Source organism: Mesoplodon densirostris, chromosome 11 (assembly GCF_025265405.1).
Source record: "Mesoplodon densirostris isolate mMesDen1 chromosome 11, mMesDen1 primary haplotype, whole genome shotgun sequence".
Taxonomy (NCBI): domain Eukaryota; kingdom Metazoa; phylum Chordata; class Mammalia; order Artiodactyla; family Ziphiidae; genus Mesoplodon; species Mesoplodon densirostris.
The window spans coordinates 101,153,775-101,166,644 of NC_082671.1; the positions used below are offsets into that span (position 1 = coordinate 101,153,775).

Genomic DNA, 12,870 nt, shown 5'->3' on the forward strand with positions numbered 1-12,870 from the left:
ACTCTCTTGCCAAAAGTAAGCACCTAGACTCTAGCTGGTTATCTCACAAGTGTGGCCAACTGATCACACAGGCCATGCAACAAGGATGCAGGTCTCAGAAGAAGAAAATCTATGCTAGTAGAATGACAATTTAAAATACACCTACAGTGATAGTAGCTTTAGCTACTCATTGTGTATGAAGGACAAGACATGAGGAAATGTAGGTAGACTGTATTAGAATTAGGGGAAGTTTGATAGCAGGTAATCATCTGCAGTTATTTTATTTGAACTATAATTAAACATCAGTTTCGATCATTTATTTCACTGTTTAAACAGTTTCCATATTAAAATTTCAGGTATCAATTATTTCAAGAACTGTGTGTAAAATATGCAATTACTATATTTTATTTTATACTAATACTAATGTATATTGTGTATGTATAGTAAACTCAATCCGCATAAATGAAAAACTAGAAATCAAGAATTAATATTGGCATCTTAAGACATATTTAAAAACATGATATTAAGGGTTGCCAGCATCTTTGCTAGTATTTGCTGCCACCATGTGAATGTCACTGTGTACTGCTCTAATAAGTTCTATTTTAAAAGAAAAATAACAAAAACAATCCATAACTTATAAATGTAGCAAATAATTTTTTCTTGTTATACAAAATGTTTAAAATAAAAGAATGTTTATATCTATTATATTGGTACCCAACATATCACAATTTCACAATCAGTTGCTACAATATTCAAATTTTAACTCACCTTATTATACTACTTGACACATTATTTCCATAGATTATCAGGAAATCAAACTCTTAAATGTATACTATAAATATTTTATAATAGTAACAGGTATTGCGGAATGGAATGAACATCAGGAAAACACACACGCCAGCTTAGACCAGAAATGTTGATATCTTGGAATAGTTAATAGTTTCAAAATGTTGACTGTATTTTGGAGTTTAAATACATATGGCTAATAAATAGTTCCTTCAGCTATTTTGCTAATTAGAGGTTGTGTCATGCACAAGATTAGAATCTTTTCCAAATGACTGCAGCATTTAACTTTTACTCAAATGGATCTACAGGGTTTGTAAGTCTAGCACAATAACCACAGACACCAGGAATTTTGAATACCAGTGATTGCACTATGTAGAAGGAACTCAACTAATTAATTTGGCCAAATGTCCCATCATAATAAATCTGAGAACTAGTCCTATAGACACAGCCATAGACTTAGAAAGTTCATTCCAAACTCACATTTATAAACAAATTTTGTCACAAAATTTGCCCTGCTTGCAATGAAACTTGACCTGTTTCTAGAAAGCAATTGAAATACGTTTTGATCTTGACTGTGACCCATGAAGCCAAGTGATCTTTAGTCCTCAGAAGAACAAATTAAAACAAATTAAAAAATCCATTTGCTCTTCTCATTACCCTAATCTGACAGTCAGCCAGAGCTCAAGATCATTCATCAAAGTAATAAAAAGAGAAATGAGAATGAAGCCAAAAAAAGAGATGTTCTATTAAATCAAAGAAGTACTTAAAATATATTTTATATTCATTAAGTCTTAGAAGTAGTAATAAAAAATGCTTACTGAACATGGCAGGTCACTGTTCTTTGCACATCCTAGTTTATATCATTTCTTTTGATTTTTAATTAAATACCCTTTTAATTTGCCTTTTCAGAATCAGTTTAATTACTATGGAAATGAACATAACTTAGGAAACCAAGGCAAGGGGAAAAGCACATAACCTCAAGTTAAGGCATCATAAGTAGTTCTTGTGGTCAAACACTGCATAATATGATTCATTATTAGAGTAGTGACTAGTAAACCACTACTGAGATACTTCCCCAGTGAGTGAGATGGCACATATAATCACATAATAATCAGGGGGGCAAAACACATTTGCTGTGGCTTCACTTAGCTGTACCATCATGCCTCCAGTAAACTAACATTAAAAAAAATCACTTTCCACACATTTTTCTATACCAGTATTTTCCAAACAGTATATAACGCACTGTCATTTACTATAATAGACTGCCTTTAAAATACATATGTCATAAAGAAGCAAAAATTTAAATGATTAAAGATAAAAGAATGGTTCAGGCTGAGCTGGTGCTAATTTCCCCGCAAAAATCTGCCAATGTTTTCTCACTTCTGCTTCAAAATGTGCAATAATTAATGCATACCCATTTCAAAAAGCAATTACAATCTTGTTTTACTTCCAGATTTGTGGCCTGGAAAGAATGGGGTCTTCAAAGTAATTTTTTTCCTTGACTTTCTCTAAGCCTAGAACCTAGACTTCAGCCCAGTCATAGCACTATGTATAACTAAACTGAATTAGAAGAACCCAAGACCCATTTCATAATCTAACACAAACATGCTCACCCCCAAGAAGGCGTATGGAAATCTACTTGGAAGAATTCTTTACTCTAACCTTTTCATCCAGAAGTATGTCAGTTTTTGAAAAAATTTAGAATGATAGGACAAAATATCACTGGGCATTTACTTTATTATCACTAACAAGCAATAAATTAGAGATATTAACTGACCTAGTAGGCTTTTTTTGACTGGTTGCAATTCCACTGTGATTAGACTGAGTTGCATATCTGGCTGCCAGACTGTATGAGGAGAAACAGAGAAATTGAATTAAAGAGATTCTTTGAACATGGAAAGAAAGTACAAACTTACAAGAAAACTATGAGTTAATGAAATGCAATTAGAACATGTATAAACATGTATAAAGAATAAATTAGAAAATTATGATAATGCAACACATATACCATGACCTTTGATTATGGACATATTATGAAATAAATAATGCTGTGGACCCCTTAATAAGTGTGTCATCAATGAATTTTAAAAAATGGTTGTGCGACAATATTAATATTTTTAAAGTAATATTATTCCATCTTAGAAAAAATTCAACCTTTGTAAATGACAGTGAAAACTTCAGGAAAGCTAAAGTTTGACTTAACACCATAGCAAGATCTCTTTCTCAAAAAGATTCAAATGCAAAAAAGAGCATGAAATGAGAGTCATTATTTTCTTTTATAAACTCTTCTAGTCTGTTGTTTTAACCTAAATACTATTTTGAAAGCCAAAAGATTAAAATATCTGGTTTCTGTGTAGTAAGTTATTGTTCATCTCTAGTCCTGGATAGAATATTTTATGGAAGTGATTAATACAAGATGTTTTTCTAGAGAAAGATCTATGCAAAAAACTAAGATTAAAATGGAGTCAAATTCTTCAAAAACGGACTGAACAACTGCTGATGACAATTTCTGGGCATTCTTGGATTACAATTCTTAATGATTTTTTAAATCACAATCTTTGGTCGAAAACACACTGAAAAGCATTATGGAAACCAAGTTTTGAAGAGCAGTGGATACTTTATAAACTAAATGAACATTTGTGCTTTAACTTGAACTGATTTCTGAATTACCTAATGGTTCTGAAATTAGTGTTCTGAAGGATATAGTAAGACTCAGTGGGCCTAAACACGTTCACACGTGCTGTGATGGTCACGAGTTGATGTGTGAGTGGAGAATCACTCTGCTGGTGAATTGTGATGACTCTACATGAACACATTTGTTGTACATGCACAGTTTCCAAGGCTTCCAAGGAAACAGGAACAACATGGAGTTGTTGGAATCAGGGTGGAAGGGTCATGTGGAGCCCTGCTGTTAATCCAGTTGCTTTGCTGCTAAGTAGAGGGTATTTAACCAAGGGAAGGATCCCTTAAGATGGTGACATGTTTCCTAAGTAAACTCTTACTCCATGCAGCCAGTCTGTGGTGGGAATATGCAGGCCTTTGAACTGCCTGGCTAGAGAGGAATAAAGAATTCCTCATATCTAGACAGCTTTTCAGAGCACTTGTTTTTCAAGTGGACATGTGATATATTCTTATTTGCAGAGAGTGCATTCTGTATTCTAACTGTACTGGACACTGAGACAACTGGCTACCACTGGCCAAACTACCTCAGCAACAATAATATCAGAGGACAATTTAAAAGTAAAAACCAAAGCACTCCAATGAAATATTAATTCAAAAACTAAAACTAAAAGTACCCAAAGTGAAAAAAAAGAATCTTCTGTGAACATGTCAGTCTGCTTTGTCAACCCAAGAATAAGAGAACTACCTACAGGTTCACTATGAGGTCTTCTATCCTGTACCCTCCAAAGTGAACACAAATATTAGCAGGAGAGATGCCAATAAAACAATGTACTTTCCCTCGGGGAACTGAAGCCACCTCATTGATTTTTTTCTTCCATGATTTTAAAGATGTATCATAATTTCTAGTATAGAAGTGGAAAACCAACAACAAAATCTAGAGGTTAATCGACTTGGTCAAAATCAATCTGATTTTATCGCCCACTTGTGTTTTCTAATTATTATGAGAATACTCTACCAGTTGCCTATATTTTTGCACCAAGCCATCCTACTTTAATTCTTTGAAACTGGGCTTCTGCTCTATACTATCCTTACAAATGTGAAACTGTTATTTGAAGAAGCGTTTGATTCAACTCTCACCATATTCTAATATTTTTGTATTTGGCCATATTTTTCCCTATGCCTTTTTAATTTCTCTCTTTCATAGACTGTCATACTAATAAACTCACTTGACCTACCCACCATCATTCTTATCCATTTTCTCTTTCTTTCACCAGGCCCTCTTCCATTACCCATCTCTTAAAAGCATGCTTTGTCATATGTCATCTTTCCTCAAACACTTGTATGCATTCTTTCATTTGATTCTTACCTAAGATTTCAGGTGAAATCTACTAGAAACTAGAGTTAATAGCTGCATCATACTCCCAGTCATCAGTATCAACTGAATAAAAGACATCTATTTCCATGACCTTCAAAATCAATTACCACATCAAACTCACCATTTTCCTTTTTTTAATCCCCCAAGTTCTAATCAGATCCTTCCTTTCATTTCATGATTTCTGTACACAGGATCACCATTTTCTTTAGGTCTTTGGGCTTGAAACCTCAATAGTCAACACTTCCCTTTTTCCTTCCTTTTAATTATTGTAGATGTGCAATCAATCAATACCCTGCCACGCTGATTCGACCTCTACAAATTTATCTATGTTCTCCTTCCACCTAACTCAAGCCCCAACACTTCTCACAATGCCTCTAGCTCCCTTTCTTTCTTTCTTTCTTTTTCTTCCTTCCTTCCTTTCTCTCTCTCTCTCTCTCTCTTTCTTTCTTCCTTCCTTTTTTCCCTGGCCCTGGCTCTCTACGCAGCAGAAACAAATTTCTTCCCCCGCAGTGCTTGTGATACCATGTCCCTAATTTCAGATTTACAAATGGGCTAGTAACAAAGCAGGTGAGTAGGTACAGCCAAAGCAGTTTATTAGTGAAATAGACACAAGGGACATGTAGACACAGCTCTGAGGCAAGTGGGGGTAGATAAATAGAGTCAGAACACCACTAAACTAAGGATTTGCAGACATCTGGTTAGAAGATTATGTATTCTTTTCCTGAAATGTTGTCAAATGAAAATGCTTCTAGCTAATGGGTGGCAAAAAGCATCAGAAACAAAAGCACAAAAAAATAAATATCTTGAGACACACTGTGGGTTCTACTAAAGGAAGTATCTTCTCATCTATCCTGTAAAGTAGAATATCAAGGGAAAGCTTTTTATTTCCCCTAACATGGAAGGGAAGAGGAGGAGATTAGAGAAAGTCAATTAAAAAAAGGATGAAACTCATCTGGTGTTCAATACACAGAAGGATCCAAACTGCCAGAGCTATCCAATACAGCTTCAGTGCAAATCCCCATGTAGAACTGTAATATCCATTTATTATAAGGAAAGAAAGCTTCTCAAAGTAAACCGATCCTGAATTGCAATCACCTTTTTTTTTTTTTTTTTTTTTTTGTGGTACGCGGGCCTCTCACTGTTGTGGCCTCTCCCGTTGTGCAGCACAGGCTCCGGACGCGCAGGCTCAGAGGCCATGGCTCACGGGCCCAGCCGCTCCAGCGGCATGTGGGATCTTCCCGGACTGGGGCATGAACCCGTGTCCCCTGCATTGGCAGGCGGACTCTCAACCACTGAGCCACCAGAGAAGCCCAACAATCACCTATTTTTATTAACCACCAGAGCCTCACTACTCAAGGTGTTGTCCACAGACGAACAAAATGGCATCACCTGGGTCTTGTTAGAAATACTGAATATTAGGTCTCATCCCAAATCTACTGAATCAGAATCTGCATTTTAACAGGATTCCTATGCATAATAAAAGCTGTGCTCTACAGAACATCCACAGATGTCCAAGCTTGGAAGAAAAACACTTGTTTCCAAAGTCAAAGAGCATAATCTAAACATCTCAAGCCATGCCTCATTTTCTATTCTGCTGCTGCTGCTTTAGATAGCGCTGACACCCTCCTTCCTCTAGAAATCCTCAACTCACTTAGCTTTCTTAACACGACAGCTGTCTCTTGAGTTACTCCTCCTCCTCCTTCCAAGACAGGTCCACTCACCATCACCCCTTCTAAATTTTGTACTATGCCCATGAATATTTTCAAAACCATAACCCTAGGTATCAGCTAGTATATCCCTCCATTCTTTTTTTTTTTTTTTTTTCTTTTTGCGGTATGTGGGCCTCTCACTGTTGTGGCCTCTCCCGTTGCGGAGCACAGGCTCCGGATGCGCAGGCCCAGCGGCCATGGCTCACGGGCCCAGCCGCTCCGCGGCATATGGGATCCTCCCAGACCGGGGCACGAACCCATATCCCCTGCATCGGCAGGCGGACTCTCAACCACTTGCGCCACCAGGGAGGCCCCCTCCATTCTTTTTATATCAAATCTGTATTTTATACTCCAATCTCATTTCTAAACTCAGAGCCTCTTTTCTAAGTATCTCATTATCTCCTACATATTCTACCTGGATCTATCAGCTATATTGCTCCCAGATATCCCCAAAATGTTCAAACCTTAACTCATTATTCTTTCAAATCACCTCTCTCTCTTTGACTTTGTTATTTAAATTTAGTGTCACCAACTTTTTTTTTTTCCACTGAACAAAGAAGAGTTGTCTTCTTTTTTTTTTTTTTTTTTTTTTGCGGTATGTGGGCCTCTCACTGTTGTGGCCTCTCCCGTTGCGGAGCACAGGCTCCGGACGCACAGGCTCAGCGGCCATGGCTCACGGGCCCAGCCGCTCTGCGGCATGTGGGATCTTCCCAGGCCAGGGCACGAACCCGTGTCCCCTGCATCGGCAGGCGGACTCTCAACCACTGTGCCACCAGGGAAGCCCCAAGAGTTGTCTTCTTTGACATGACCCACTCCATTTCTAGCTCTGTGTCATTTCTCTCATGGACTCTAATAATGCCCCTCCACTAGTCTCTTTGTTATCACCCCTTTTTTATTGCCAACCAAATCCAATCATTCTTCTCACAGTCAACAGAACTAACTTTCCCAAGAAAGAATAGATGTCAATCTCTTTCTTTGAAATTGCTGTTGACTCCCCACTGTCTGTAGGATATAGTCCAAGCTCTGTGATCTGGTTTACTGAGTGTTTCCGTGTGTCTCCTCAGACTCTCTTACAGCTTCATCTCCTCTGCACGTCCTCCATCCCACGTTCTCCACTGTCATCACACCTCTGCTTCTGGCCTGAGACCTCTTCTCCCCCGGCTCCATGGCTTTTCTCATGAGGTTTCCTTCATCTGCAACACCCTGGCTTCTCTTCCCCACATTATGAAATCTTACTTCTGCTTTAAGATCCTGATCAAGTGTCACCTCCTTCTTGAGGCATTTCTCAAGTCTTGTAGAGTTAGTTTTGTCCCCCATTAGTCCCCAGGTCTTTATTCATCTCTAAGGATTAGGTTAACATGGAAATGTATCAGGGTAAATGCTTATCTCCTGAACAGATTGCATTGTTCACCAGGACAGGAATTACAGTATGTTCATTTCTTCATTCTCAGTTCCTATCATGGGTTGGTATGTGGTCAGTAATTAACTATTGATTGCTAGTTACTGGGTAGTATTATCAAAAAATGGTATGTCATATCACCATCTTTTAACCAAGGGAAATTGTTTTAAGAATGGAAGTATCCGAAGTATACTAAAGGAAGACACTTGTTTTCATTGTGTCCTTATTAAGTGACAGTTTACCTTTATTTTCTCATTTATTCCTCACAATAGTCCTGCAAAGGTGATACCCTACTCCTGACTGAAAAATATGAAACCACCTTTAAACATTAAGTAACTTGTACAAGTTATACATCTGATAAATAATAGTACTGAAATTTAAACTTTCTTCTGTTGGATTCTATAAGCTGTGCTATGTTCTACTATATCATATCATTTTCTTGCAAAGTACAACTTGTGATACTTTAATGCTCCTTTTGCTATTCATTGCATTTTGGATTTGTGAGTATCTCCAAGACATTATATGATAATAACTTTATATTGCCTTCAGAGTATCATCTCTTCCAGTGTCAAATAAATCTACTTTCAATAGACACTCTTCAGCATTTAGATAGGGAATTTTAAATAATTTCATCCAACAGATGACTTTATGTAGAAATAGGAAATAAACAGTAAAACAAATTTTAAATGGTCTGATGCTTTTAATGTCCAAGCAATTCTCAAAAATCTTCCAAGTAAACACTATCTTTTAAATGTTTAAGCCACATTTTAGTAAGAGCTAGAAAATTACGGCATACTATTTATAACTTGCCACTCCCATGTTCATTGCACACATGACTAATTAATCAATCACAGAACTTTTTTCTGCTGAGTCCTGTGGTAGCCTCAAAATCCTTGGCTAGGATTCCAGCAACCCTTATTAATCAGAACACTTAGAATGAGAGTAAAAACTTACTCGATCTCTTCCTTATGCTCTCATCAAATATTGTTAAGAAGATTTTGAGTGGCTCAGTGCAAGATTTTTGTGGAAGGTTCTATTTCTGTTGTAGTTATTCTAGCAGTGGACTTCCATGCAGAAGTAAAAATTATATGATCGTATTCCTTAGCTTTCATCTTCAAAAATCAAATTGGACCCAGATATAAAGACATGTGCGTCATTAAAAGTCATCAAAACATAATATCTGAGCCTCACACGTCTATCATTCTTTACCTCCATTGGCCACTATCAAGGTTCTTTCAAAAAAAAAAATCTCAGTTGAGACAGTTAATATTTGAATTGCCTTAACTGGTATTTAATTCCTATGATAGTTAAAATATTCTTTTAACAACTACTAATTGCCCAAGTAAAAAGTTGGAGAGCCACAGTAACTTCCTAAGAAATTGAGCCTTTGTCATGACCACAACAGAGAATACCAAAAGGTTTAAACTGCAGGTTTAGTGAGAACCTTTTCTTTGATATGTAAAGAAGAAATTGGGGGGATGAAAGAGGTTGGGATATTTAGCAAGCGTGGAACCAGGAGACCACATAGGAAATCACTGCTACAATTCAGGCAAGATTTGATGAGGGCCTGAATGGAGGCAGAGGCACAGGAAATAAGAGTAAATGATTAATGAGAGAAGTTATAATCATGGACATAGGACTTGAAGGGAAAATCTAAGATGGCTCTGGGGCCTCTGGCTTGGGTTACAGTTACATGGGAACAGAGGGCAGGAAAAAGAGTTTTAACATCCCTGATAGAGTGTAAAAAGAGAGAAAAAAATCAAGACTCCACTTTTAAGTTATGTCATTAGTCAAAGGGTGAATAAAGTAACAGGAAATACTAGGAAGATGGATATTCACAGGTGAATAAATCCATTTTCACAGCAGAGATAAAGTAAGGATCACTTTATGGTCATATCATAATAGCTCTTTTTTAAAGCACAAAATAGTTTTGGATATTGAATAAATTAATAAGAAATTGACTTCACACCCCTACGGTACTTAAAGTGGCAGACAGACATAGATATTGAGAAATTTGATTTAGTTTTGTGTTCCACTTATTCTAATAAGCATATATTGATTGACGTTATCCACCAATTAATAAACCATTAAAAAGGTTTTTATTGACCACCAGCATGTATCAGCAATGTGCTAGAACGATTTAATTTGGGAAAATTAGTTTTAAGAATGCAGGGATGACTGTTTCACTCTGAGAAGCATAACCCTTCAGACCATGTATTCCAACTCAAAACCCTTCCTAAAAAATACAATTTGATATTTAATGGAAAATGAACTGACTTCAACCTTGGAAGAAGAAACACAACAATATTAGGCAAGTGTGCAAAAAGTGGTACATTCAAATATCTATCTTCCGTGAATTATTAAATTGAAATGCCAGTAGTAAAGATCTAATATATTGGTTAGTAGCACAGACTCTCAAGCCTGAATACTCTACCTGAATCCTAGCTCAGCTGTTCTCTGTGCCTGTGTCCTCAGGGGTTAAATAAGGCTGACAATATTATCTATCTCAAGGTTTTTATAAGGATTAAATTGTAGATCACTTAGAAGGGTGTCTGGTAGAAATAAGTGCTGGAACAGTTAAAAAGAAAATTTGGTGGGATTCAGATGTACGTTTGGGAGTCGCTGGGTTCACTAAGCCCCCATGTGAGGCTCTATAAAGAGTCTGGTGAATTCATTACAACATAACTTCCTACGTTCCTACAACTACCCTGCCCTCCTGTGCTTGGTTGTCTTCTCAACACCACATTCTTTGGTCCCACCTGTCACTTTTTTTTTTTTTTAATTTTTTTTTTGTGGTACGCGGGCCTCTCGCTGTTGCGGCCTCTCCCGTTGCGGAGCACAGGCTCCGGACGTGCAGGCTCAGCGGCCATGGCTCACGGGCCCAGCCGCTCCGCGGCATGTGGGATCTTCCCGGACCGGGGCACGAACCCGTGTCCCCTGCATCGGCAGGCGGACTCTCAACCACTGTGCCACCAGGGAAGCCCCCACCTATCACTTTTGATGCTACTACATTCTTACTCTAAGACCCACAAGCATGGACATCTCAGGACAGTGCCTGAGCTTTTAACTCTGGCTCAGTCTCCTGGTTTATAATTACTTTGAGACCCGATTTCGTGCAAGCAAATACAATTGTCTTATTCTCCCTCAAACCTCTCTGGATACTACTCACTCTTCTTGTTTTCTAAAGTCAACAATATCAAGCCCTATAGGTCCTAATCTTATAAAGAATCATCAGAAAATTGCCCCAATAGGACATCCAAGAACCAGCATTCCCAAAACAACATGCACAGGATGAGCCTTCCAGAAACTACAATTCTCAAAACTGTACATAATCCCCAAAGTATCTCAAATACAGAATTTCATAAATGTTCTGTTTTGTGATACAGTCATTAGATGAAAATATAGTTTTGATATGCTTAATGCTATAGTATATTTGCTTTAATATTTCAACCACAGTTTTGTGTTAGATTTGCACTCTAAATGTCACAACTAATTTGAAAGACAGGGGTAAAATGTGTCAGCAATTGAGGCAGTCCTCTATAACAACAACAAAAATAATTTGCCTTTAAGAAGGTAGCAAACAGGCCTCCATAATTCTGAATATATTGCAAAACAACAAAAGGAATTCTCTTGTTTGCTCACTTGACCCATAAATGTTTGTAGTCTTCAGAGTTTTGTTCTGAGCCCTCCTTTTCTTCCCTAGCTTTATACTCTCTTCCTGAGTGATCTCTTCCATTTCTATAGTTTCAGTCAACAAAACGTTGCTAAGCCGATGTTCCCAGGTCCATATATCTGGCCCTGACCACTCCTCTGGGCTCCAGAGCCTCATATTAGATATCACCATCTAGAAGTCCCACTGAAATGTCAAATTCATGAAGGCCAAAGCTGAACTTCCTTCTCTGCATCTCCTTCTCATCTGTTTCCACCACAGCATTACTATTTTTTCCCTTGTTGAAATACATCACCACCAGTGAGTCAACAAAACTAGAAATGTGATGATTTCTTTGGCCCTTACCTCCAAACAGTCCCCAAATCCAGCTTCCTCAGTCCCACCCTCATGCCTATTAACACTAAATTGCTCAAACTCTTGCCTCTATAGCTATAATGTATGACAAACCTGCACCCTTTCACATTTCTCCCCAAAACACATTTTTCTCCACCCTGTCACCAAGGTCATGTTCCTAAGTTATAAGCAGCCTCATTTTCCTTCTGCTAAGGAGATTCCTGAAGCAGCTTCCTTTACCTTCAAGAAAGAACTCCCAGCTCCTAGATGGAGCATCCAGAGCCCCCATGAATTGGCCTCTGCCTACTTTTCTAGCCTCCCTCTCATCATGCCCTGTGGCAATTTAAACCCAGAGCTACAATCAATTATTTGATGCTCCTGTCATTAAAAGGTGAGATCTCTATCCCACCCACCCTCCCTTTGAAGCTGGGTGGAATTGTCAGTCCTTCAACTATTGGGTCACAATACATTTGGGTCACAGTACAATGTCCCTGAGACAGCCACGCTGGTGAGGCCATATGTAGTCACTGTTCCAGACACGTGAGTGAAGAAGTCACCTCAAAAGTGGATTCTCCAACCACAGGTGTTTTGCCTTGGGGCAGCCTGTGACACTCCCACCATTCCACCCTTCCCTGTGAAGGTTGCAGAAATAGTGGAGTGGAGACAAGCCATTCCTGCTGCGCCCTGTCTGACTCCTAAGCTCACAAAATCCACGAGTATAATAAAATCGTTATTGTTTTGTGCCAATATATTTTAAACAGCAAGAGATACCCAGAACACATTTCCACTTGCACTTTCTGCTCAGCCAAAAAGTGGCAGTTTCCTGAAAATGAAATGGCATTTTCCTCACCAGTGCCTTTGTATGGGCTTTTGCACTCTGTTGAAGTAGTTAGCACACCTCACTGAACCACCTGTTTAAACATCTAGGTCCTCTATTAGATGACGAAATAAAAGGCGAAATAAAAGGTTAAAGCATCACCAGATCTCAGCTGCACAT

At 38.1% G+C, this 12,870-nt stretch overlaps 1 protein-coding gene across 7 annotated transcripts in view; it reads right to left on the minus strand.

Annotated features, from left to right (window-relative positions):
* Positions 1 to 12,870, minus strand: part of NAV3 (neuron navigator 3) — a 591,684-nt gene that overhangs the window by 206,139 nt on the left and 372,675 nt on the right. For all 7 annotated transcript variants that reach the window (XM_060113459.1, XM_060113462.1, XM_060113461.1 and 4 more), the window contains exon 6: positions 2,543 to 2,611. In XM_060113459.1, coding sequence (XP_059969442.1) covers positions 2,543 to 2,611 — 69 coding nt within the window. The remainder of the gene's footprint in view (positions 1 to 2,542; positions 2,612 to 12,870) is intronic.